This window comes from Macaca thibetana, chromosome 7 (genome assembly GCF_024542745.1).
Source record: "Macaca thibetana thibetana isolate TM-01 chromosome 7, ASM2454274v1, whole genome shotgun sequence".
NCBI lineage: Eukaryota > Metazoa > Chordata > Mammalia > Primates > Cercopithecidae > Macaca > Macaca thibetana.
The window spans coordinates 111,592,453-111,617,307 of NC_065584.1; the positions used below are offsets into that span (position 1 = coordinate 111,592,453).

The 24,855-nt window shown below is 48.7% G+C and overlaps 1 protein-coding gene across 4 annotated transcripts in view; it reads left to right on the forward strand.

Annotated features, from left to right (window-relative positions):
- The window catches only part of ATP10A (ATPase phospholipid transporting 10A (putative)), a 185,170-nt gene that overhangs the window by 154,867 nt on the left and 5,448 nt on the right, over positions 1–24,855 (forward strand). For 3 of the 4 annotated variants that reach the window (XM_050796111.1, XM_050796112.1, XM_050796115.1), the window contains exons 11-16: positions 2,495–2,598; positions 2,693–2,819; positions 8,226–8,410; positions 13,858–14,185; positions 17,336–17,412; positions 21,263–21,388. In XM_050796111.1, the coding sequence (XP_050652068.1) occupies positions 2,495–2,598; positions 2,693–2,819; positions 8,226–8,410; positions 13,858–14,185; positions 17,336–17,412; positions 21,263–21,388 (947 nt within the window). The remainder of the gene's footprint in view (positions 1–2,494; positions 2,599–2,692; positions 2,820–8,225; positions 8,411–13,857; positions 14,186–17,335; positions 17,413–21,262; positions 21,389–24,855) is intronic. The other variant, XM_050796114.1, reaches the window with a different exon arrangement.

The window sequence follows — 24,855 nt, forward strand, 5'->3', positions numbered from 1 at the left end:
CCCAGAGCGAGGACAGAGAGTTGGCCTTAGCCCACTGCCTAGTGTGGGCCTCACACGTTGCTGCCATGCAGTAATCAGTACGTATTTTTTTTATGACGAGTACATGCATGTACAAGCAGGGACTGCACCTTAGTTTACCATTTTAATCAGATAACTCCTTGTTGGGGAAATATCGCTTGTAAAGCTTAGAAGAAATGGAAATATCACTTGGAACAACATTAAAACACATGGTAAAATCACGAAGAGAGGCTACCCTCATCCCTCTGAGGGCCTCTGCAGGGCTGCAAGCACTGCTCACCAGCTGTCTCCTGGTGGGGATATCAGGTGCAGCCCACTGCCAGGCGCAGCTGTCTCGGCCCTGCTGTGTCTGAGGTCGGTGGGCACCGGAGTCATCTTTGCAGACTGTGCCTGGAGCTGTGTGCTTAGACCCATCCACCCCCACCCAGATGTGGCCTCGGGGCTGCGGCACAGAGCTCTGTCCCCACCCAGCAGGGGGCGCCGGGCAGCACTGGTCCCGCTCCTGTGGGTGGTGTCACTCCTCACCCACGGAGCTGAGTTCCAGGCACAGAATTCCTCCTGTCGCCGTAGGGAGACGAGACACACAGGACCTGGCTGGCTGTGGAACATCAGAAAGAAGGGGCTGATATTGCATGACCATCGCCAAAAATGCAGTGTGAACATTGCCATGCCTCCAGCCTGAAATCAGCCACCCCCAGCGTCACTCCAGCAGGTGGAGAAGAGCGGGTCTGACTGAATGCCTCTGGGGATCCACACTCTCGTTCCCCAGTACATTCTCCTTCGGAGGTTCCCCCAGCTCCTCAGTGATGGTCTCCTTGGAGCTTGAGTTCTTCCCATCCTCTCCTACCCTCCATCAGAGTGTAGACAGATCCCAGCCTCCACAAGGGCCCCACCCTCCAAAGTCCAGCCTCGGTTTTCTGCAGTGACTGCTCAGTGGTAGGTGCAGCAAGACGTGTAAGGGAAAAGTCACCCAAGAACGAGGTGCAGATCTTGCCAGAAGGGGCACAGGTGTGTGTCCATGTCTGCAGAGGGGATGACGGGCTCAGCCGCTTCTGCCTGGCAGGGCCAGGTGCTCCCTGTCACTAGGCCCTGTGCAGATGGCCCTGCACAGAAACACCCCAGTGTCTACCTGAGAAGCAGACGCCTGTGGGGCCATCTCCTCGTCTGGGGCACCCAGGGTCCCGAGTGGCCCGTCCCCCCTCTGTGGGCTCAGTTCGTTTCGTTTTTGGAAAGTGTGGTTAATCTCAGTGTCACACCCAGTACCACCACATGTCCCAGCGCACACCACATGTCGCCTCTGCCCGGAACAATGGGACAGCTTTATCATGAGTATTTCATTTCCAAAGCCCCTCAGATAGGCATGGCTTTGCTCGAAGAACAATCTGATTCTGGGAAAAGGTTATCTGCGTCTTCTAAGAGTGTTACCATCATACCAGGAATACAAAGATGAGTTTGAGCATCATCCTTTCAGGAAATGTAAATACCTAAAGCAAAGGATCCCAGGGCAGCTTTTTTTCTTCCCCATTATCAACTCCATAAAGAGCCTTTTCAGACTTTTTTTTCGATTGTCCCCTCATGGCCTTCTAATAACATAGATACGCTGTGTATCTGTTTATGTTCTATATGTGTACTTAGACTTTATATAGAAAGGAGTAAGATTCTTCCACCTCCAAGAACCAATGATCACTCCCTTGAAGGCTCCGTCACCCCCATGGAGAATGCAGCATGGCCAGGCATGTAAAAGCGTCTCTTACCAGGTCTGCTTTGTCAGGCGGTAGACTTCGATTAGCAGATAAGCCTTCCTGGGCCAGGGGCCTCATAACTGGTCAGCAGTGTTGCCAGATTTCACAAACAATGTGTATATATATAGAATGTCCAGTTAAACTTGAATTTCAGATAAATCATTTTTTAAGTAAAAGTATGTCTTATGCCATATTTAGACATCATTTGTTATATCTGGCAGTGCTACTTGTAAGGATCCTACCGTTCTGAGGATAGAAAGTGCACTTCCCATTAAGTAAGACTTTTCATTAACAGGAAGAACGTGAGCCTCCATTTAATAGGCTGGGCAAAAGGATGCCAAATTGCTTTTGATGAAGTTTTTATTTTCATGAGCTGATTTCAACAAAGGTTGTTAGAAACAGCCAAACATCAGCCGGACGCAGTGGCTTACACCTGTATCCCGGCACTTTGGGAGGCCGAAGTGTGCGGATGGCTTGAGCCCAGGAGCTCGTGACCAGTCTGGGCAACATGGCAAAACCCTGTCTCTATGAAAAAATAAAATAAACAGCCAAACATTTGCATATTGATGAGATTCTTTTTTAAACGTAACAGCTCATTTTGGCTTTGAATTCTATATGAAAACTTGTGCTGTATTCGCAAGTAACGAACAGACACGGGGTAAATCTCAGAGTGTCTGAAGATGGTTCCGCAGATGCCAGGTCTTACCCATATTTCTGCTTATTCTCCAACCTAGTTGACGCCAGAGGGAGGCATCAAAAAAAGATCCGGAGCAAAACTCAGAATTACCTCAACCTGTATGCGGCGGAAGGCCTGCGCACCTTGTGCATCGCCAAGAGGGTGAGTGGGGGCGGCCCTGCGAGGGTGCCTGTGCCGGTGGGCGCCCCGCAGTGAGCAGCACCTGGTGCAGCACTCAGCAATGGATCTCCCACAGGTTCTGAGTAAAGAAGAGTATGCCTGCTGGTTGCAAAGCCACCTAGAAGCAGAATCCTCCCCGGAAAACAGCGAGGAGCTCCTCTTCCAGTCTGCCATTCGCCTGGAGACGAACCTGCACCTGTTAGGTAATTAACTTGCGAGCCGCATGCCTAAGAGCAGTGTGGAGTTTGCAGGGGCAGCCCTGGAGGGGTGAGAGCTCTTGTCAGCAGCTGCTCCGCAGGCTGGCCTTGGTTAGGGAGCTGCCTGGCCGGACGCTGGTGCAGCCGAGGCGGGAGGGTGCTTGCCTGAATCTTCTCCCAGTGTCGTTTCTGTGAGGCACAGCTGCTGCCCGCCAGGCACCCCAAGACAGCAGCTGCCATGCTTCCCCTTAACCTGCTTTCCCACCAAAAATAGAGACAAGGAGTGAGGTTCCCGACAGTTGGGGGTTCAAAGGATTTTTCCCTTGGGAAACAGGGAAACTTTTGGAACCCAGAGACTGCTGCACTTTGCATCTTAGGAATGTTTCACGGATTCGAGGTGGATGAAAAGAACATGGGCTCATTTTTTTCTGAAATATGTCCACATTTCCTACTGTGTTCATCTTGGTACTTAGTAAATGCTAACTAGTATCAGTGATAAATGAAGATATTTTTTATGTTATTGCTTAATACTTAAAATATTTATTTTCCTATTTATTAAAGCATTCATTAAACTAGCTGAGTCACTGTATACGTGCTCTGTGTGTCCTCGAGGAGCTGGTGTTGAGGGTGCTGCACCCCCACCTCCATCCCGGGTGCTGTGGGTCAGGTGGTACCTCTCGAACACAAAGCCCTGAGGAGTTCATCTTCACTTCACACAAAAAGGCGGTGTTCACTTGCCCTCTTTTTCTGGGCAGAGGAGTTGGGATAGCTATATATTTATATCTACATTTCTAGCATAATACATAGTTAAGGTTTGCATTTAATAGCGTAATGTACACTAGGCATAACATATATCTGCACACATTTTATGTATTATTTGCCCATAGTATCTTATAGAAGGCCACACATTACTCGGAAAGCCCTGGGATCCAGGAGCCCAATGGCACCACGAGTGGCAGCCCTGGATGTGAATTAAATGGAACACCTGAGAAATGGCTGTGCCTGTTTTAGGCCCCGAAGTTTTGGCTTACTAAAACAGGGCTGCTATCGTCTGGACTGACTGGGCTTCCCCAGAAGACAGTATTGTGCAGGCCTGTGGGGTAGGAGCCATCCGCTGGTTCTCCCAGACGTGTCCGCCCAGCCTCACTGACCAGCCTGGCTTTTAACCCTTCACTGTGGGGCACCTTCCCCAGGGAGCAGCTTTTCCCCCCGACAGCACTAACTTCTCAAATGGAGGGATATTGACCCTCCGGTGCCTTTTCACAGTGTGTGCTGGTTCCACCCCCTGGAGTCATGCAGACAGAATCTCCTCCCTTTTCCGCATGATGAAACCTTGACTATTTGGGGACATGGCTGTGAGTCCCAGCCTGCCCTTTCTCCACCTTCCCTGCTCTCAGAGCCCAGGAGCCCTGACTCATTTGTCCAGCCCTGCTCTGCCCCTGCAAGCTGGTTGTGCAAGTTGGCCAGGCAGGCTGGTCGTGCAGGCTGGTTGGGCAGCCTGTGGCTCAGTCCTTTTTGCATCCAAGTTCTGCTCTGTGGGGCTGGTAATCCCAGTGTTTCGGGCTCCCGTGAGGGTGAAAGGAAGGGATGACGGGAGGCCCTGAGCGTGGCGCAGGCACAGGGCCTGGCCCTGAGCGGTTGTGCGGTGATGAGTCTCCTGTTGGTGCTTCCACACCGTTTGCACCCAGCTGGCCTCTCCTCTGCCGACTCTCTCTGGTGATGGTGCGTCTGTCACCTCTCTGGGCCCGGATGCTGTAGCTCTGTTAACATATCCTAAGTCATTAACAGCCCCTGCTGCACCGAGGCTCATAGTGAACTTGAGATCCAGTCATCTTAGGTCTTCTTCACAGGGATTTCTTGCTTGGATTCTGTAATTTTTACTTGGGCAACTGTGTGAAGATCTAAAATCAGAGTTTTCTGATCCCCTGTTCCGCTTCCTTTGATTGGAGTAGGGATCCTGGCCATCAGCATTTCTCCAAACCCTGATTCCACCACGTCCCGCTGTCATCCTTAGGTGACACTTCCCTCCAAGTGCACATGAGGATGGCTCTGAGATGTGTTGGTGATGGAACTCCTGGGTTGCCCACATGGGTGCCAGCCGTGCACTGGAGCCTGCTCACGCCTGCTGGCAGAGCCCGTGGATAAATTTTGAAGCATTTTGGAGTAGCCCACATAAATGTTCAGGAATCTCACGTTGCCTTTTGATGCTATGTTAGTAGATTGAAGTCAGCCGAGGTGGGAGTATTTACACCACAGAAATGAGCAAATGCAGTCAGTCAGCCTCCCTCCCACAGGCCGGTTGTTCACCACTTACCATCTCCTGCTACCTGGTATGTTTATGTTTCAAATGACGAGGCCTGAGCCGGAGAGTACAAGAGCCACCCACCACCTTAGTGTTCACACAGCTCAAACGCGGACACTGTGTTCCAGCTCCTCGGCTTCATTGAGAAAAGTGAAGCCAGCCACTTATATATTTACTATTCCAAAGCCAAATACTCCTTTCTAAGTCTTTCCATGAAGGTGCTTTCTTTTTTTTTTTTTTTTTTAGCTTTGAGACAGAGTCTCACTCTGCCACCTGGGCTGGAGTGCAGTGGTGCGATCACAGCACACCGTGAGCTCAAATTTCTGGGCTCTAGTGATCCTCCCGCCTCGGGCTCCTGACTATCTGGGACCACAGGCGTGGGCCACCAGGCCCAGATGAATTTTTAATTTTTTTGGTAGAGATGGGGTCTCACTTAGGCTTGTCTCAAACTCCTGGTTCAATGCGATCCTCTTGCCTCAGCCTGCCTAAGTGCTGGGATTACAGGTGTGCACCCCTGCACCAGGCCCAGGTGCTTATCTTAAATAGCATCAGAGAACCATACATAACTATCTTTGGCAGAAAGATCTCCATGCTCTCCATGCTCTTGAAATTTTCTTTTTCTTAATGCTCTGGGCAGGAACCTAAATTCAAAGGACACTGTCTTGCTCATTTTCCCTGGCGTCCTTGCTAGTTTCTCTAAATGTCTAAAACTTCCTTGTTGGTGAAATCCTTTCCCCTCCCATTCAAAGCTGTGTGGCACCAAGCACAGTGACGCTGGGCTCTGCACACTACCAACTCCTGTGTTATGATACTCAGAAATGCCAGGCCCTCCCAAGGGTCAGGTCATAAAGACAGTGGCATTTACTCAGAGTCACATAAATTATATCACGAACAAGTACCTTGGAAAGCTGAAGAAAGCCACTGTGCCCCAAATCATCTTGAAAGGCTGCTCCCTGCAGGCACTCTTTCCTCTGCCGTGTTTCATGCCAAGGTGGGGGTCCTTCCCATAACTCCGTTTTTCAGTTCAATGCTAGTCTGCACGTGACTCAGGCTCACACCTTATAAAGGTGAGGGTTGTGGGGTGACCCAGTGGGAGGCCCATGAGTTTGACCAATTAGCTCCTGAACTAAGAAGTTCTGTTTTCAAGGTGTTAGCTTTTCCCTGTGAAACAACAGACACCCTCCGTATGGGAGTTTCCGGCAAAGCCTTCCCTGCTTTCTTTCTTGGCAGACGTTTAACTGAGGGACTCTAGCCGGGCAGCTGGCATACGAAGGTGGGACGCACAAGATCCTTGCAGCCGGAAGTTGCCATTTACAGAAGAGTGGGCAACTGCCTGGGTTATGTTTCAAGCACTGTAGTGGAAGTGTTATCCTGGCAAATTGTCAGTAATCCATCAAGGTTAGCCATTATTAGGCTTACTCTGTAATCACTATTACTATCATTAAGTATGAATGAATTACTGCGAACACACAGAGGAAGGCAAGACCATCCCTCTGCCCTCCCCAGACATGAAGAAACCTGTCACAGTGCAAGTGACCCTCAGGATGAGCCAGTTCCGCCTTCCCCTCCCCATGCCTGCCATCCCGTCATTCTAGAAGAAGGAGTAAGAGCGGCTTAGTTCATTTGCGCTGCTGTCACACAATACCACAGACTGGGGGCTTAAGCCACAGACATTTACTTCTCACAGTTTTGGAGGCCGAAAGTCCAAGATCAAGGCCGTGACAGCTTGCAATGTCTGGTGAGGGATCTCCTCCTGGTTTGCAGGCGGCTGCCTCCTTGTGGTGTCCTCACACGATGGGGAGATTGAGAAATCACCTCTCCAATGCCGATTTATTGATTGATTGATTAAGACAGAGTCTTGCTCTGTGTCCCAGGCTGGAGTGCAGTGGCGTGATCTCAGCTCACTGCAACCTCCACCTCCTGGGTTCAAGCAATTCTGCCTCAGCCTCCCAAGCAGCTGGGATTACAGGCACCCACTACCACGCCCAGCTAATTTTTGTATTTTTAGTAGAGAGGGGGTTTCACCACGTTGACCAAGTTGTTCTGGAACTCCTGACCTCAAGCGACCCACCCCCCTCGGCCTCCAGAAGTGCTGGGATGACAGGCGTGAGCCACCGCACCCAGCCCCAGTGCCTCTTTTTATAAGGACATTGATCCCATCGTGGGAGCCCCATCCTCATGACCTCATCTGAACTTAATTACCTCCTGCAGGCCCCACATCCTAATACTACCACATTGGGGATTAGTGCTTCCTCCTATGGATCTGGGGGACACAAACGCTCAGTCCATAGCAGCATCCCAGCACAGGGCACAGCATGGTGTCGAGCAGTAAAGGAGCCTCAGTCAGGGCTCGAACCCGGGGCCTGGGGGCTGCAGCTTACTTCCAGAGCGGGGAAGACGGAAACCATCTCACCAAGATGTAAACAGATTAAAAAAAAAAAAACAAAACAAAACCCAAGGCAGGCCTAAGCACATTTCTGCAGTCAATAGTAGATTTTTCCCAACATACTGAGATCAAAAAGGCAAAACCCGCCTCTCGACTTCTTTATGTTTGTGGAAAAAGCATATTTAAGATAATCTTGGTTTCAAGACATAATGGGCTTGCCTGTGAAGCCTGTTTCTATAGTGACTAGTAATAAGCATTGTTGAGACTGGACATTCTGAATTTCATTCACCAGAAGCTTTGTATGGGATGGGCAATTTTTAAGGCTGTATTTTTATTCCTCCAAATAATCGTCATTCCCAACACCTTCCCATACGCTTTGCTTTCAGGTTATCTGTAAAGTTACAAGTTAGAGATAAGTCGAGGTACTTTGGTGTAAGTACATATAATTATACTCAGTGACTCACAGTTACTCCTACGCACTCTGGACTGAGTCACATCGAGAGAGCAGTCAAAAGTGTCCACCACTGTCCTGAAATGGTCCCACAAAGGACTTCCTGTCACTGCATGGCAGGCAACTGGCAGCCCAGCCCCAGGCAAGGTCCAGGCAACAGGGACTGTACCAGTGCCTGCCTTCGGTGTATCTGGTGCATGCCATTTGCACCCCAGCAGGATTGGGGGCGCACGTGAGAAGCGGGTTCGCTCACACTGCTGTGCATTTGACCAGGTGCCACTGGGATTGAAGACCGCCTGCAGGACGGAGTCCCTGAAACTATTTCTAAATTGCGTCAAGCGGGCCTGCAGATTTGGGTTCTCACTGGTGACAAACAAGAAACCGCCGTCAACATTGCGTATGCCTGCAAACTGCTGGACCACGACGAGGAGGTCATCACCCTGAACGCCACGTCCCAGGTAGGTGGGTTTCAAGTGGCTCTGCTTCCTTCCCCTGGGGTGGTCCATGTTCATCGTGGTCCCCTTGGCAGAGACTCTCATTCCTGGCAGCTGCTGTGAGAAGGACCTCACCCTCTGCGTTCAGGTTTAGGACGTGCATGTTATTGCCTTGGAAGAGGTGAAGTTTGCTGGAATTCTTAGTACCAAAGGAATGCACATGTGGACTTTATTAATACGAAGTTCAGCCTGCTTTCTCCTGACATACTGTCCAAGTCATCAGAGAACTTTCTCGTGAGGTCCCATGTGCTTCTACAGTGGAGCCAGGACAGTGGTCCATTTAGCACTGACCACCTCAGGACCATCGCAGGCACTGAGGACTTCGTTATCCAGTCGGATTTGTCTGTTTAAATCCCCAAGGCTGTGGGGAATAGCTGCCTCATATACTGCCCTGGTCTGGGCTCTGAGTCCTCACAGGAGTTCCCACTCAAAACTTCTTGCGCTGGCTTTCAGGCTTCTTGAATGGAGCAGGGAACCGTCTTGTTGTGGCTGATCTGCTCCTCCCCAGTGTGGCCAAGGCCACCACAGCCTCTCTGGGGCCACACTTAAGAGTCCCCCCAGCCCCTCTTAGGTCCACAACTGCACCATCAGCAGACACCAGCCTGCTTTTCAAAGTGCTGTACTATTTCGCTCAGTATCTTTTCCAGCACTGCACATTGACATTGATTTTCTTCTGCTAGCCCCTCTAATGGGTGTGTAATGGTATCTTGTTATGGTTTTAATTTGCATTTCACTAGTGTCTAATGAAGTTGAACATCTTTTCATGTGCTTATTTTCCATTCATATATCCTTTTAGATGAATTGTCTAGTCAAGTATTTTTCCATTTTCTAATTGAGTTGTTTTCTTAAGGTTCAGTTTTGAGAATTCTTTGTGTTTTCTGTATGCAAGTCCTTTGTCAGCTATGTGATTTGCATATATTTCATCCCTGTCTTATTTTTTAATATTGTCTTTCACAAAAGCTTTTAGTTTTGATAAATTGTTATTCTTTTTAGATTTAATTTTATTTTATTATTTTATTTTTTTGGAGATGAGGTCTCACTCTGTTACCCAGGCCGGAGTGCAGTGGCGCCATCGTGACTCACTACAGCTTCAATCTCCTGGGCTCAAGGGATCCTCCTGCCTCAGCATCCTGAGTAGCTAGGACCACAGGCGGGCACAAGCATACCTGGCTAATTTTTTTATTTTTTTTAAGAGATGGGAAGAGGGGGTGTCCCCATGTTGCCCAGGCTGTTGTTGAAATCCTGAACTCAAGTGATCATCCTGCCTCGGCTGAGATTACAGGCTTGAGCCACTGTGCCTGGTCTGATTCCTCTTTTTTTTTTTTTTAATTGTATGGATCATGCATGTGGTGTCATGTCTTAGATGTGCCTAATTATGAATATTTTCTCCTATGTTTTATTCTAAAAGCATTACACGTTAACATCTTGTCTATAGATGCAGTCCATTTTGGATCACATTTCATGAAAGGTGTGAGGGTTAGCTTAGACGTCGTCTTTCCACATGTGACTGCCCAGTTCCTCCAGTACCATTTGTTGAAAGCGTCTTTTTTTGGTTGCAAGCATCTTTGTCAAAAATCAATTTGTTATATTTGTGTGGGTCTGTTTCTAGACTTTCTGTTCTGTTCCATTGATTTGTTTGTCTGTCCCTTCACCAATACCGTGTGTATTGATTCATTGTAGTAGTTTGATTACTGTAGTTTTTTATAAGTCTTAAAAATTGGTAGTGTTATTCCTCCAACTTTATTCCATTTCAAAATTGTTTTGGCTAGTCATCTTGTTTGCCTTCATGTATGAATTTTAAATTAATTTTCCCATACAGAAATTCCTGCTGGAACTTTTATTTGAATTTTGTTAAATTTATGAACCAATTTGGGAAGCACTGATGTTTTTATTATGTTGATCTTCCATTCTGTACAGTTGGTATATCTCTACATTTTTTAAGTCTCCTTTTATTTCTTTTATCAGCATTTTATAGTTTACAGCATACACATCGCATACATGTTTTGTTAGATACATACCCAAGCACCAATGCTCCTCAACTTATGACAGGGTTATGTCCCAGTCAACCCATCATAGGTCAAAAATGTCATAAGTTGAAAATTTATTTAATACCCCCAATAAACCCATCCAAAAGTTGAAAATTTGTAAGTTGAATCATTGTAAATCAGGGACCATCTGTACAATGTTTTTGGAGGTTTTGTAAATAGTATTTTTAAATTTTTATTTTCCATCTGTTTATGGTACAGTTTTCCCTTGGACGCATAGGGATTAGGGATACCAGTTCCTCTGTGTGGTCAAAAATCCACATATAACTTTTGACTCCCCCAGAACTTAACTACTCATAGCCTACTGTTGACCAGAAGCCTTACTGATAACATAAATAGTCAATTACCACCTATTTTGTATATTGTATGTATTATATGCTGTCTTCTTACAATAAAGTAAGCTAGGGAAAAGAAAATGTTAAGAAAATCTTAAGGAAGAGAAAACATATTTGCTCTTCATTAAGTAGAAGCGGATCTTCACTGGCTGTTTCCTTGGTCATCTTTATTCTGCCATTGAGCCCATCCAGAGAGTTTTTAAAAATAAAGTCTATATATAGAATTGTTTCAGATTTAGAGAAAAACTGTGAGGAGAGTACAGTTATTTCTCATATCTGCCATATGTAATTTATTCTGTTCCTCATCTCGCATTAGCCTAGTACATTTATCACATCAAGAAGCAATGCTGATACATTATTACTTTCTAAAGTCCATACATTGCCTTGGTTTTTACCTAGTGTCCTTTTCCTGTTCTGGGGTCCCATCCAGAACACCACATTACATTTATTTAGTCATCGTGCCTCCTTACACTCTTCTTGGCGGTGACACTTCCAGAAACTTTCTTTACTTTTAATCATTTTGACCATTTTGAAGAGCGCTGGCCAGGTATTTTGTAGAAGGCCCCTATATTGGGATTTGTCTGATGTTTTTCTTATCACTGAAGTGGAGCTAAGGGTTTTAGGGAGGACAGCCACAGAGACCAAGTGCCATTTTCATCATATCCTGTCGAGGGTACATGCTATCAACACCATGCCACTGTTGGGCTTGACCTTGTGATTGTCAGGTTTATTCACTGTGCTCTTTGCCTCTTCCATACTGAATTCTTCTGAAGAAAGTCACTGTGCACAGCTCACAGTTAAGAGTGTGGAGTTACAGTTTTCTTCTTGAGGGCAGAGTATCTACATAGATGATTTAGAATCCAGTGAGCTTTTTATTTCAGTTAATTATTTCTGTCTAAAATTTCTATTTGATTTTCCGAAATATCTTCCTTCTTTTTGGCCAAGACTTACTTTCTGTTCATTTCCAGCACATTCAATCTTACTTCTTGGAACATTTGGATAATGGCTGTTTTAGTCTTTGTTGATAATGTCAATATCTGTGTCATCTTGACGTTGGCTTCTGTGGATTGTCTTTTTCCACAGAGTTAAGATTTTCCTGGTTTTGTGTGCTAAGAAGTTTTGGATTGTATCATGGGCATTCTGAATATTATGTTATGACACTGGCCATTTTTAATTTCTACGGAGAATGTGGATTTTTTTAAGCAGGTGATCAACCCTGTGGGGTTTGGGCTGTGAGCTCTGGGTGTTGGTTTCAAAGGCAGATGTGTTTATAAGACTTAGTCTTGCATTTTTGCCCTCCAGAGGTCACCTTGGAACTTGGGTGGCAGTCTGTTGCAGAGTTTGCCTCTCAAAGGCTTTGTTATGGGTGAGGCCAGGAATTCATAAACAACATTATGGGGTCAGTTAGCCAGGCTTCTCCTTTACAATTTTTCCAGTGCCTTCTGGTTCCCCGGGAATCCCCTTTTCAGTCTTCTGGCAGGAAAGGTGGAGTGCATCACCCTCTTCTTCCCATATTTCCTGCCTTTCCCCTGTGTCCAGCACCAAGTAGGGGCAGAATAGAAGACAGAGCACCACAGGCTGTGATGGAAAGGAGGATCCAGCTCCCTTGGAGTCTGCAGCAGCAGACGGCTCTGCCACTGCCATTCCTGCACAGCCACGGTAGCAAAATTGCCTGGGACTGGGTTTAAAATAATAGAGAAAAAAGAATAAATAAAACTGCAGACTTCCTCATCTTCTCAGAGCATTGAGAACCTCCTTTTCACTCCTCAAGCCAGAGCCAGAAGGTGTCTCCTGGAGCTCTCTCTGTCCCTGCCCTGGGGCCCACGTCCAGGTTCCCTGGTGCCTTGGGCCAAGCCAGGGGCCACCAGAGTAACAGTGACATACCCACCACCCAGTCAGTGTCCTTCGCACACTTGTCTCCTCTCCCAGTCCCTCGCCTGCTGCTCACTCTCCGAGCTCCACGGTAGTGACCCCATGCGTCCTGCCCGCACGCCGGCTGCAGTCAGTGGGAGCTCGGGATGGAGGAGGAGTCTCCACTGTTGTGCAAGTCCAGGGAGCTCATGTACTTCCTGTGATGGCATCCTGCATTCTCCTGCAGGCCTTCCCCAGTTAACTGCCGTATCCCACCCCACGCCTTGGAGGCAAAGCTCTCCCTCTCTTGTCCATCTCCACACTTTTGCATATCCCGGCTGGTGATTTGCTGCAGTCATGAGTGTGTGTGCATCAACTCTCTGTTGCCCCTATGGCAGTAACTGTGTCTTTTCAGTCTCCTTTTCTCTAGTCTGGCTTCATTTTCTGAGTACAAAGGATCCTCAGTAAGCGTGTGTTGAACGCAGCTGGATTTCCGTGGTGTGTCTGGTCACTGAGTCAGCAGACTCACCGTTTGCAGAGGATCGGGGGCTGCTCAGGCTCGCCGGAGCGTGTTTGTCCCTGGAGACCGTGGACCCTCCTGTGCCTCCTGCTCCTGCCCCTGGTCCCTAGTGCTGCTACCACCACAGGTTTTCCTCCTCTTTCTGGAATCCAGATCAAGTTTGCCTATTAAAAGCCTCCGTAATTGTGCTTTTTTCCTTTTCCTGGCTGAATTGGAGAACTTAAGGAGAATACTGAAAATTCCATTTCTTTACGGGCTAATCATAACAAAGCCTTTTGCAGAGCTCTGTGTCCTGCAGTTGGTCCTTGGTGAGTTAGGTAAGGGCCTCCAAGAACCATCAGGAAGTACATGGAGGGCCCTCAGTCTAACTATCCAGCAATTTTGCAATATACATTCCAGCCTCCCAAAGTGAAGATGGTCCATTCCAACCTCTGCACTGTATCACCGGCGATCAAGTAAGATCCTAGAGAAACCTAAACCAGTTCAGTCTCTTCTATGGGGAAAGTCATCCTCTCTGGCTGAATTTCCGGAGGGTGGCCTCTGGGCAGGCAGGTACTACAGCCCAGGGACAGATGTCAGCTCCAGAGGTGTTGAGCCAGGGCAGGGATGTTTGTGGCATGACTCTGAGGGAACTGCGCTGTCCTCTCACGTCCCTTTCAGGAGGCGTGTGCAGCCCTGCTAGACCAGTGCCTACGCTACGTGCAGTCCAGAGGCCTCCAGAGAGCCCCTGAGAAGACCAAGGGCAAAGTGAGCATGAGGTTCTCCTCTCTCTGCCCACCCTCCATGTCCACTGCCTCTGGCCGCAGTCCCAGCCTCGTGATCGATGGGAGAAGCCTGGCCTACGCTCTCGAGAAAAACCTGGAGGACAAATTCCTCTTTCTTGCCAAGCAGTGCCGCTCCGTCCTCTGCTGCCGGTCGACGCCTCTGCAGAAGAGCATGGTGGTGAAGCTGGTGCGGAGCAAGCTCAAGGCCATGACCCTGGCCATAGGCAAGTATCCCAGCTGGCCGGACGGCCTCCTCCCGGCTCGACCCCAACTTCCTCTACCCTTCGTGCTGCACCACGAGATGGGCAAACACTTCCTCACCTTTCCTTCTGTCTGTAAAATCACACCCAGCGCGACAGAGCAGGCAGCATCTTCCGAAGGTAAAGCTCACATTGGAAAGCCACAAAAGAGAGGAGCAGAGTTACAGGTTCATGCTGTAAGGTCAGTAATCCAGTGCTGCTTTACGGCAACAAGGGTGCTGCTTTACGGCAACAAGGGTGCTGCTTTACGGCAACAAGGGTGCTGCTTTACGGCAACAAGGGTGCTGCTTTACGGCAACAAGTGGCGCTTACCCTGTTTCTCTGGAGACAGCACACTAGAGACCTGCCTGTCCCAGGCCGTCCTGGCCACAGCAGAAGGCACTGCACACTCAGCCTTACCCATGCCGACTTAGAAGGAAGGCCCTTTGCAGCTGCTTCTGGTCACCATGAGCCCCTGGGTGTCCAAGGCTTTGTAACGCCTAAGGGTCCAGAGGCTTGGTGACCAGAATTCCCACTGCCTCATCAGCTGTGCTGATGGTTCTGGGACAGGCTTCAGAGTAAATAAGTCCATCCTCAGATGTGCATCGCTGCTCACCAGTTATTTAATAACACCAGTCATTAAAGGACTGTGTCTCTCATGGTAGTTTTTCCTGGCAGACACTGTTGACCTGGAGAGCCCTGTCTGCTCCTCTCCAGGGATGGGATGGTGGCCACTCGCCTCCTTCCAGGCCATCGTCTCTGCCCACTTCTGGGCAGGCACAGTCTCTAGCACAGGTTCGGGGGCTCAGCAGCACCACCTCCTGGTGAGGGCCTGGAAGGAAGCAGTGGCCGTGATCCCCACATGCCAACAACTGGACCTCCCTGTAAATAGAATCTACTGTAAATAGAATCTCCCTGTAAATAGAAGCCTAGGTGAGAATTGGCTCAGAAGTAAAGTACCCTCACCAATCCATCAGCCAGTGTTGGCAGTATTTTCTGCAAAAGGTCTGTGACAGCCACTGCTTGTTGACATGGGGATTGCCACCTGCCTGTTCACAGTGGGCACCTCACCTGGCCAGAGGAGACTGCTGTTGAGCCTGGGTCATGGTGGGAGTGAGGAGAGCGAGCACTGGCCTGAACACGGTCGTCATGGGTACCCTGTCCTACGCACCCTGAGGCCGGTAACCGCTAAGGAGAGTGGGCACAGGGCACGCGCTCAGAAGGCCCAGGGAGCCTAACAGCCACGTCCTGTCCTGAGGCCATCCTTGCCTTCATGTGCCTTGGGTGGCCCTCAGGTTTCCCTAAGGAGCTGGAAACGGTCTTCAGGCTGACCTGCACCGCCCCCATCCCAGCCTCCTCCTCTGAGCGTCAGTGTCCTCCCTGGGAGCGTGAGGACAACGTCAACCCTGAAAGGCCACAGTAAGAAATGAATGATGTTTTCCTGGCCTGGCCAGTGCCCAGCTCAGCCACGTAGCCACTGGTGTCTGGTATTCCTTTAAGAAGTGGAAGGAAAGCCTTAGCTGATTAAAAAGAAAAGGAAACACAAAATGGAATCTCAAAAGAAAAAGGGAAAGCAATGACCGTAAGAACATTAGCGCATGGCTGGGCATGTGGCTTACACCCATAATCTCAACAGTTTGGGAGGCCAAGGCAGGAAGATCACTTGAGCCCAGGAGTTTGAGACCAACCTGGGCAACACCAGTGAGACCCCATCTCTACAAAAAATAAAAAAAAATAGCTGGGTGTGGTGGCACCTACCTGCAGTCTTAGCTACTTGAGAGGCTGAGGTGGGAGACTCACCTGAGCCCAGAAGGTTAAGGCTGCAGTGGACCGTGATCACACCACTACACTCCAGCCTGGACAATAGAGCAAGAGACCCTGTCTCAGAAAAAAAAAAAAAAAAAAAAAAAAAAAAAAACAGCTGGGGTAACATGGTGGGCGAAACCCCATCTCTACTAAAAACACAAAACCTGGCTGGGTGTGGTGGCACGCACCTGGAGTCCTAGCTACTCAGGAGGCTGAAGTGGGTGGATCACTTGAGCCCAGGAGGTTGAGGCTGCGGTGAGCCATGATCATGCCACTGCACTCCCACCTAGCCTGGGTGACAGAGTGAGACCCTGTCTCAAAAGAAAAAAGAAAGAAAGACTGCGTTAAAGCACCAATGTGACCTACTCCTAGTGCCCAGTGGTTTATAATGTAGAGTATTGTTGCATACCATATCTCATTTTAAATGGGACATTCTGGGGAAAGCTGTACAGATTTCTATTACTTCAGAGAAGTCCAGTTTGATATATATTGACTGATCGCTTAATATTGGTCTCAACATTATAAAGAACAGGAAAATCACAAGGAAAAGACCTCCTGTAGTCACACTATGAGTCACTCTAACTTTGTGTATCTGCACATTTTCTCACTTGTGCAACTTGGGATGTATGCCCTGATTTGGGCTGTTCTGCTGTCCAGTTCCAAGAATGGTGACCGTCACAGAGTGATAACGACTTTATGTCTCTGCTCTCCTTTCCCCGAAGGTGTCCAGAGCTCTGACCTATGACCTGTGTTGCTAAACATTTTCTATCAAAAAATTGACAGCGTGATGAGAAGTTCTCCTTTATTGCACCCCTAGAGGGCCCCAAAGTGAGCACAATGGCTAATACTGTGGCAATCCATGTGCAAAAAAAAAAAAAAAAAGAGCTCCACAATATGCTGGGCTCAATTTAACCTCCTTCCTTTAGTTTAGAAACTGCCCGGGGAAGCGTGCCTGGGAGTAGCCTTGGCTGCTTGGCTGGTGTGGTTCGGTAACTAATGATGATGAAGATGATGATGGCATCTTTCCTTGTGCCAGGCAGTAGGATGAGGGCTTTACTGGCGTAAGAGTGACACGGCAGAGCGGGCACCGCGTCCCAGGTGGCTCGGCTCTAGCCTGCTTTCTGAAACATCTCCTGGTGTGTCTGGCTTATTCTGAATGCTTAACTCTATTCTCCCAGGGTGGGTGCTCTACTCCTTTATCCCCCATCTTCCCCAGGACCCTTTCACAGGACTGAGTTCAGTGGGGACCCCCAAGGAAATCTAGCACATTGATTTGATCCTGTGCTGTTTCTAGAATCAAACAATTCTTCCTGCCTTTGCTGTTTCTAGGTGACGGAGCCAATGATGTCAGCATGATCCAGGTGGCAGATGTGGGTGTGGGAATCTCCGGCCAGGAGGGTATGCAGGTACAGACCAATCAGGCTATTCTGTGGGACCAAGTGGCCCTACTGGCCTCCTGTCCTATCACCCTGTGGGCCGTCCCCACGTTCCTCTGGGCTCTGTTGAACGAGGCTAAAGAGTTTGCCCTCGATACAGCTGATGCTCAGTACAGCTGCTGAGCCAATAGTGGAAGGTCTGGGGAAATACCACTCTTCCTGTTTATGAAGCAGTGTGCGATAAGCATGTCTTCCCATGTCACAAGTCTATTTTTGTGAAATAAGTGGTTCCGAGAGAGGCAAGGTGAGTCATCGCCTTCCGTCTGGCTTTCGATGGCTCAGTCCCAGCAGGCACGTTTTACTGTCCGTGAACACTGAGCAATACCATCTGAAAAAATGCCTTTGCTGTAGGTGGAGCCTGGCGTCACTGTACAGGTGGAATGTAGCCATCCTCACTCACACGGAAGTTCACCTCTGCATCTTTCCTCTGCCACTGTGTTCACTCTCGGTCTGGGAGTCAGACATTGAGCAAATGACTTCACTAAAAATGTGCTGCTTTTAGATTAAGTATTACAACGGTGTCCGACATTTGGTTAAGTATGAATCACAACTTTTTTGGATTGGTGGAAATTTTAGGGAACAATTTATCCAATGTTCTGAAAACCAAGATGTAGACACCACTTACTCACTGGTTGATTCATTCGCTGATTCAGTGGTTCCATCAGTAATTATCTGTTGGGCACGAACTTCGTGCCAGATCTGTGCAGAGCTCATTAGTAGTTTTAGCTGACGTTCCGCCCTCAAAGGGAGGGTCCTAAGCTAGATGCACCGTAGTTCCATCATGGCTGGTCCTTGACACTTGCCATACTCCCCCCACCGTCCTCTGACTGGAATCTCTGCATTATGTTACTCACACATTTTTCTTCCTCCAGAAAACTGAAAATGGTGTTCACGTGTGACTCACCTTTGTGTCTTCACAGTGCCCAGCGTGGCACCTTGCACAAGGGGAAGCTCAAGAAACATTTGCTAAATAAATGAACAAAATACAGGGGACCCTTGAACAACACAGGTCTGAACTGTGTGAGTCCACTTATATGGGGACATTTTTCAATAAATATTTGGGAAATTTTTTGGAGATTTGTGACAATTTGAAAAAACTTGCAGATGAACTACATAGCATAAAAATATCGAAAAAATTAAAGAGGGCCAGGTGTGGTGGGTCACGCCTGTAATTTCAGCACTTTGGAAGGACAAGGCGGGAGGATCACTTGAGGCCAGGAGTTTGAGACCAGTGAGGCAATGTGGTGAAACCCCATCTCTACTAACAATGCAAAAACCTCGGCGTGGTGGCCCATGCTTGTAGTCCCAGCTACTTAGGGGGCTGAGGCAGGAAGACCACTTGAGCCTGTGAGGTTGAGCCTGAAGTGAACTATGATTGCACCACTGCACTCCAGCTTGGACAATACAGTGAGACCCAATCTCTCTCTCTCTCTCTCTTTCTTTTTTTCTTAAGGAAAAAAAAAATTAAGGAAAAGGTAGGTATGTCGTGAATATGTGAAATACATGTAGATTCCATTGTGTGTGTTTATCAACTGTTTATGTGATCAGTAAGGCTTCCCATCAACCGTAGGCTCTTAGTAATTAAGTTTTGAGGGAGTCAGAAATTACATGTGGATTTTTGACTGTTCGGGGGCGCCCCTAACTCCAGTGTTGTTCAAGGGTCAACTGTAGTTCATTCATTCTGACTTTTTTGGCGTTGCTTCTGTTTTCACGGTTTCCTGTACTGAAAATCTGATGGGGGCAGTGCCTGTTGACCTCATATGCTTGGAAACTCTACTAGTAAACATCTTCTGGATCAGACACTTGAATATTGAGCAGGTGGCTGGGGAGGGGCCGGAGCTGCCATGCCTGCTCCCCTCCTCAAGGTGGGAACACCAGCCCAGGCCCTGGGGCGTACGTGAGAGGTGATGGGAACAGCTGAGCCACAGGGCAAGTGCCCGGAGGTGCAGCTTTGAACAGGCGTAGCTGCTGGGGAGGAGGTTACTGGGCACTTCCGCACATATGTAAAGCTGCGCATCCTCCCTGGGGATGTGTTCGGAGAGATAGGGACCAGGCTTGATACCTTTCCTTACCATCCTGTGCACTTGGGTTTTCCAGCACTGGGACCCTGTTGCTTGCATTTTAGTCAGTCCCTGCTGAGCCCTTTGAGAGACGAGCTGTGGGATGCTGATGCCGGAGCTGTCAGAGCTGAGCCGTGGAGAGTCAGACAGAAGGAGTAGGTGCTCCCCAGCTCAGCCAAGGTGGGGAGGTTGTCCCAGGCAGGGGGCAGGAGGAGCAGAGGAGATCTCCCAGCTCCCAGGAAGCTCTGTCTTCGTGAGCTCGGGCTCATCTTTGTGAGCTCCTGCACCCTCTAAAGCCGAGGCTGACTGGGAGCCAGGGATACAAGATGACCCCGACATCTCCGATCCTGCTCTCCTGAAATTCCCAGAAAAGCTGAGAGGCTTTGGAAAGGTCACTCTGACGGAAGGACAAGCGTTGTATTTGAGGCCTGGATTTAGGGGAGGAAGGGGCTGCAGAAGGCTGGCAAGCCAGGCGACCTCAGCAGGGGTTTGACTGTGGTTCTCAAGGGCGGGGGTTTCTTCTTCAAAGGCAGCCCAGAGTTTGGCCTTGCAGGCCATCAGCCTCTTTTTAACACTTGTCCCTTTTGACTGAACTTTTCAGACAGATTCTGTGGAGGACGGGGACTGTGTCTAATGGTATCTGTTTCTCCAAGTCTGTGGCTGGCAATAGTGGAGTCCTAAGAGATGATTTTTGAGAGAATGAATCGTGGGGTTAATGAGTAAAGCATTACAGAACACGAAAAGACTTTTAAGCCCCTATGTGTTGACAGGAAGAGGCAGAGGGACATTTGCTGTGAAATCCTTAACTTTTGGTTCAGAAAATTGATGTTCTAAGGTTTTGTGTATCATGACACTATTCCATTTCAAGCATACCACTTGAGGCATAATTTACTGCTTTCTACATATTATTTGAGTAGAGGGAAATCAGTTAGATGTTAAAGGCAGATTGGCATTTTGTTTAGAATAACCTGATGGTAAGGAGAAATCTAACTTTTTCCGCCATTTTGTTTGATTTTTTTTTCCTGAAGACATTTATTGTAGAGTGGGTTTCAAATTATTCTGGGGACAAAAGGTATCATTTGGTGGCGTTTTCCAGCCTAGTTGGCTTCATCGCGTAGGCACCTTGCTTGATGATGTGCAGGGGAATCTTCCACGGCAGGGTCTTGCCTGTCCATGGAGGAAATGTCTTCTCCACTCCCTCCTGCACCCGGCGTCCTGGGTTGGGAGTGTGTGGGAGGCCAGTGGAGCCGTGGACCTGGCCTTGCCCATCACCAAGGCTCCTGGGGAGAACAGCCCAAAATGCACCTCCCAGGACAGGGCATGTCTGTCTCTGATACATATGGCAGGAGCAGCTTGGGGTCATCCTTGGGTTGTGATCATGGACCGATTTAGAGGAAAATGACGTCCAGGGGTGAAGAAAGGCAGATAAACTCCATGCATCTCTGTGTTTTTTCATTTGTTGAGAAAACAGCAGGAAAAGGAAAACATTTTAAACCCCATTAATGACACACATTTGAAAGCTTAAATGAATCCTATAAGGTGACATCCCTGAACTAGCGTGTTGGGCGAGATTGCCTCTTTTGTAATGGAAGGAGATGCTGAGGGAGATGACAGCAATTGAGACCCTGGCCAGCCACGCTCCCACTGTGATCGGAACGGGAATTTTCCTTGCCTGTTATGTACCTTGCATTTTGAGAAGAGAAGACAAGCTTTACACCGGGTCGGCATCGCCAGTAACAGGAATCCTTCTCCCTTTGAAGGCAGTGATGGCCAGCGACTTTGCGGTGCCGAAATTCCGATACCTGGAGAGGCTCTTGATTCTTCACGGGCATTGGTGCTACTCCCGACTTGCCAACATGGTGCTGTACTTCTTCTACAAAAACACAGTAGGTATTGGATACCTGCCTAGAATTTTGGGATTGGAAGATTCGGTTCTTAGGACCATCGCCTGAATGAGGCCAGTGGGCTGTCCACGGCCTCCCATCTGCTCCATCCTCCTGTGCCTGTGCGAGTGCCCCCTGTCCTGGGCTGGCTCTGCGCTCTGCAGGCTCAGAGTCTAATTCAGGGGCATGAGAGCAGCTGCATCTCTATGGAGAGGTGGTGGAAACAGGTAGATAACACTAGCAAGTCCACTGACGGCTGCAGAGTGAGAAGGGGTGTAGTAATGAGGCTGGCAGTTTGCACGGGGGCACACAGCTGGTAAACCTTCAAGGCTGCATTCAGCCCAGGCCGCCCGGCGCCTCCTCCCAGGCTCCTAACCACTCTGTCCGTGGGTTTCTCAGGTATCCCCAAACAGGAGTCCTCTAGTCAGCATTTGCTCTAGAGTAGACAGGAAAAATCCAATCAGTACAAGTGTGCTTTGTGGTCTGGGATCAGAATAAGGGAATTCAGCCACACTCTGATTCCCATACTGAATGGCCTCTGTTGGGACACACCCACACCAGGACAGGCAACAGGCGGCAAGCCCCCAGGTCAGGGAGACTCAGACCCGACAGGAAGGGGGTGCCCATGGGGCCTTCCCACTCTCTCCCACCTCCCAGGCTTGCAGAGCAGACGTACCCCTCTCGGATGAGCTCAGTCTGTAGCTGAACTGACCGTGCTGTAAAGTCACACCCAGGGCAGATTGGCTGCAGACATTTCTGTCTCTCTGGGGACTCTGCAGAGAGCCTGGTCATTTCATGTGGATCTTCACGTCGGACTCCTAGTTCCTTCTTCACTGCTGCTTTGGCAGATGGGCTCCTCCACAGCCCTGCAGGACGGACCGCATGGCCGCTTCAGGGCTCTGACCCGTTTGTAAGCGATTTCTAGATATTTTACTGAGGAGTTGCTGGGCTGCTGCTGCTTTTGGCTGAATGTACAAACAGGAGACAAAATAAACTCTTAGGATAAGTCGTCTTCCTGGGTAGTCCCATAAATCTACCTGAGTAAACAGCAGAGCTCCAGTGTCAAGACTATCCTGCACTCTTCTGAAAAACAAACAAAATAAAAACCGTATTCTCTTTCCAGTTCCACATAAAAACTCTCCAGTTAGCTAGCCCTAAACTCTCATTGGTTGTTCATGTTCTTTTTCTTTTCATTTTTTGAGATGGGGTCTCACTGTTTTCTCCCAGGCTGCAGTGCAGTGACACCATCATAGCTCACTGCAGCCTCAACCTCCTGGGCTCAAGTGATCTTCCAGCCTCAGCCTCCCAAGCAGCTGGGACTACAGGTGCGCACCACCACGCCCGTCTAATTTTTATTTTTTATTTTTTATTTTGTAGAGACAGGGTCTCGCTATGTTGCCCAAGCTGGTTCTCCATGTTCTTAATTGTTTTTCTGGAGGCTACCCCTGCCTTTCTTTTCCCAACCTCTCTTTCCCCCTCGTGCCCACCCCCTTCATTTTTCAGAGCATCTTCTAGCAAATGCATACAGATGCTCAGACCCAGTCAGGGCATGTTTAACTTCTAGGTTTGGTCGGACATTAATTCAGATTAGGTTGTGCCTGGGACTATCCGAGGAGGGCTGTGTCACACCACTCCTGGGCTTGCCGGCTCCTGCCTCCTTTCTCCCACCCTGGCATTGAATCCCCAGAGCTTCGAGGCCTCGAGTACACGGTTGTAAGCCTAAAGGTTCTCAGCTCCCAAAGAAGTGGAGGGATGAATGGGGGTGGGCAGGGCAGAATCCAAGCGCCATTTCTATCACTTATTAGCTGTGAGATCTTGAGCAAGTTAATTTCTTCTTTGCATTTTTTTTTCTTAAAGACAGGATCTGATTCTGTTGCCCAGACTGGAGTGCGTGGTGCCACTATAGCTTACTGTATCCTCAAACTCCCAAGCTCAAGCAATCTCCCTGCCTCAGCCTTCTGAGTAGCTGGGACTACAGGCCACCATGCCTAGCTGTTTTTTTCTAGTTTGTAGAGACAGGGTGTTGCTATGTTGCCCAGGCAGGTGTCAGACTGCTGGTCTCAGCTATCGTCCCATCTCTGCCTCCCCAAGTGTGGAATTGTGGGCATGAACCACCATGTCCAGTCTTCTTTTAAATCTTAGAAAACAAAACGAAGCCTGTGGGTTGAGCCAGCCGATCCCTAATTCCCAGTTAAAATGGCTCAGATCGAAGGGAAGGCAAGAATGATGTAGGCCAAAGCATTAGACATTTCAGATGCAAACAAAGCCCCCAGTGGCCACCTAGAATGGGCACAGCCTCCTGCTTCCTGCGATGAGTCCCTCCCCATTGAAGGCTGCAGAGAGGAGAAGAGGGGGCCTGTTTTTATTCCGTAAAAACGCCAGACCTTTGTTAACAAGCGTTAATCTACACGAGGACTTCAAGGATAATCACTCTGCCTCCTGAAATGAGAAATTCATTAGTTTTAGGAAGAAGTTGGCCTTTCTTTCCGATAAAAAGCGGAGAAGAAAAGTTTCCATAGCAACAGTGGTTTGGGAAGAAAGCTTTTTGGTACTATAGGAAAAAAATCTCAATTATCTGAGTACTTCTCTTTCTCTTGACTGCATTTGCTACTGATGACTCACTAGGCCAAGCCTGTGGGGGTGAGTGAGCGAGAGCCAGCCGTAGGAGTGAGGAAGGGAAGAAAGTCAATGAATAAAAGCCAAATGTTAGTTTTCAGTGTGTAGGGGAAAGGCTGCAGATTAAGACATTTAAATCATTGTCTGACACAGGACTTGGAGGCTATGTGGCATGGTGGGTTATTTCAACATAAACTGTTGTTTCTTATGATCTTCACAAGTCACTTTCAAGTCAAGAAACCAAAAACTCAGGGAGGTGAAGTGACTGAGTCAGGGTCAAAAGGGTAGATAGTTGCAGCTCCAGCACCAAGCGCAGGCTTTGCGGTGCCCAGCAGAGAACGTCCGTCCAGCGTCAGAGCTCCCTGCTGGGACTGCACCTGCCCTCCAGGCCAAGACCCATCGCAGTTGAACAAGTTGGGCTTCTTACTCACACCGTGACCTCAGCCAAGTCATTTGATGTCTTGGAACTTCAAATTCCCTCTCTGTATGTGGGGTGAGAGCACTCGCCCTGCCTGGGCCCCGAGCAAGGGAACTAACAATGCCACTCACCACCACACACTGTAGGCGCACACCGATAGCTCGCCAGGAACTCTGGTGAGTGCTCGAAATGCATTGGGTCTCTTAATGCTGACAGCAGCTGCATTGGCCGAGTGTCATTGGTATGTCCATGCCATAAGCAAGGAAAGCGAGAATGAGGGGTTCATGCTCTGTGCCCAGCTGCGTAGCTCATGAGTGTTAGAATGCTTTGCAATCACTGAACTGTCATGCCCACCGTATAAATGCACTCAGGCCGCTGATATTCAGGGATCTAGCAATAGTGAGAAGAGATCTGACCTTCTTCCCACCCCACTGAG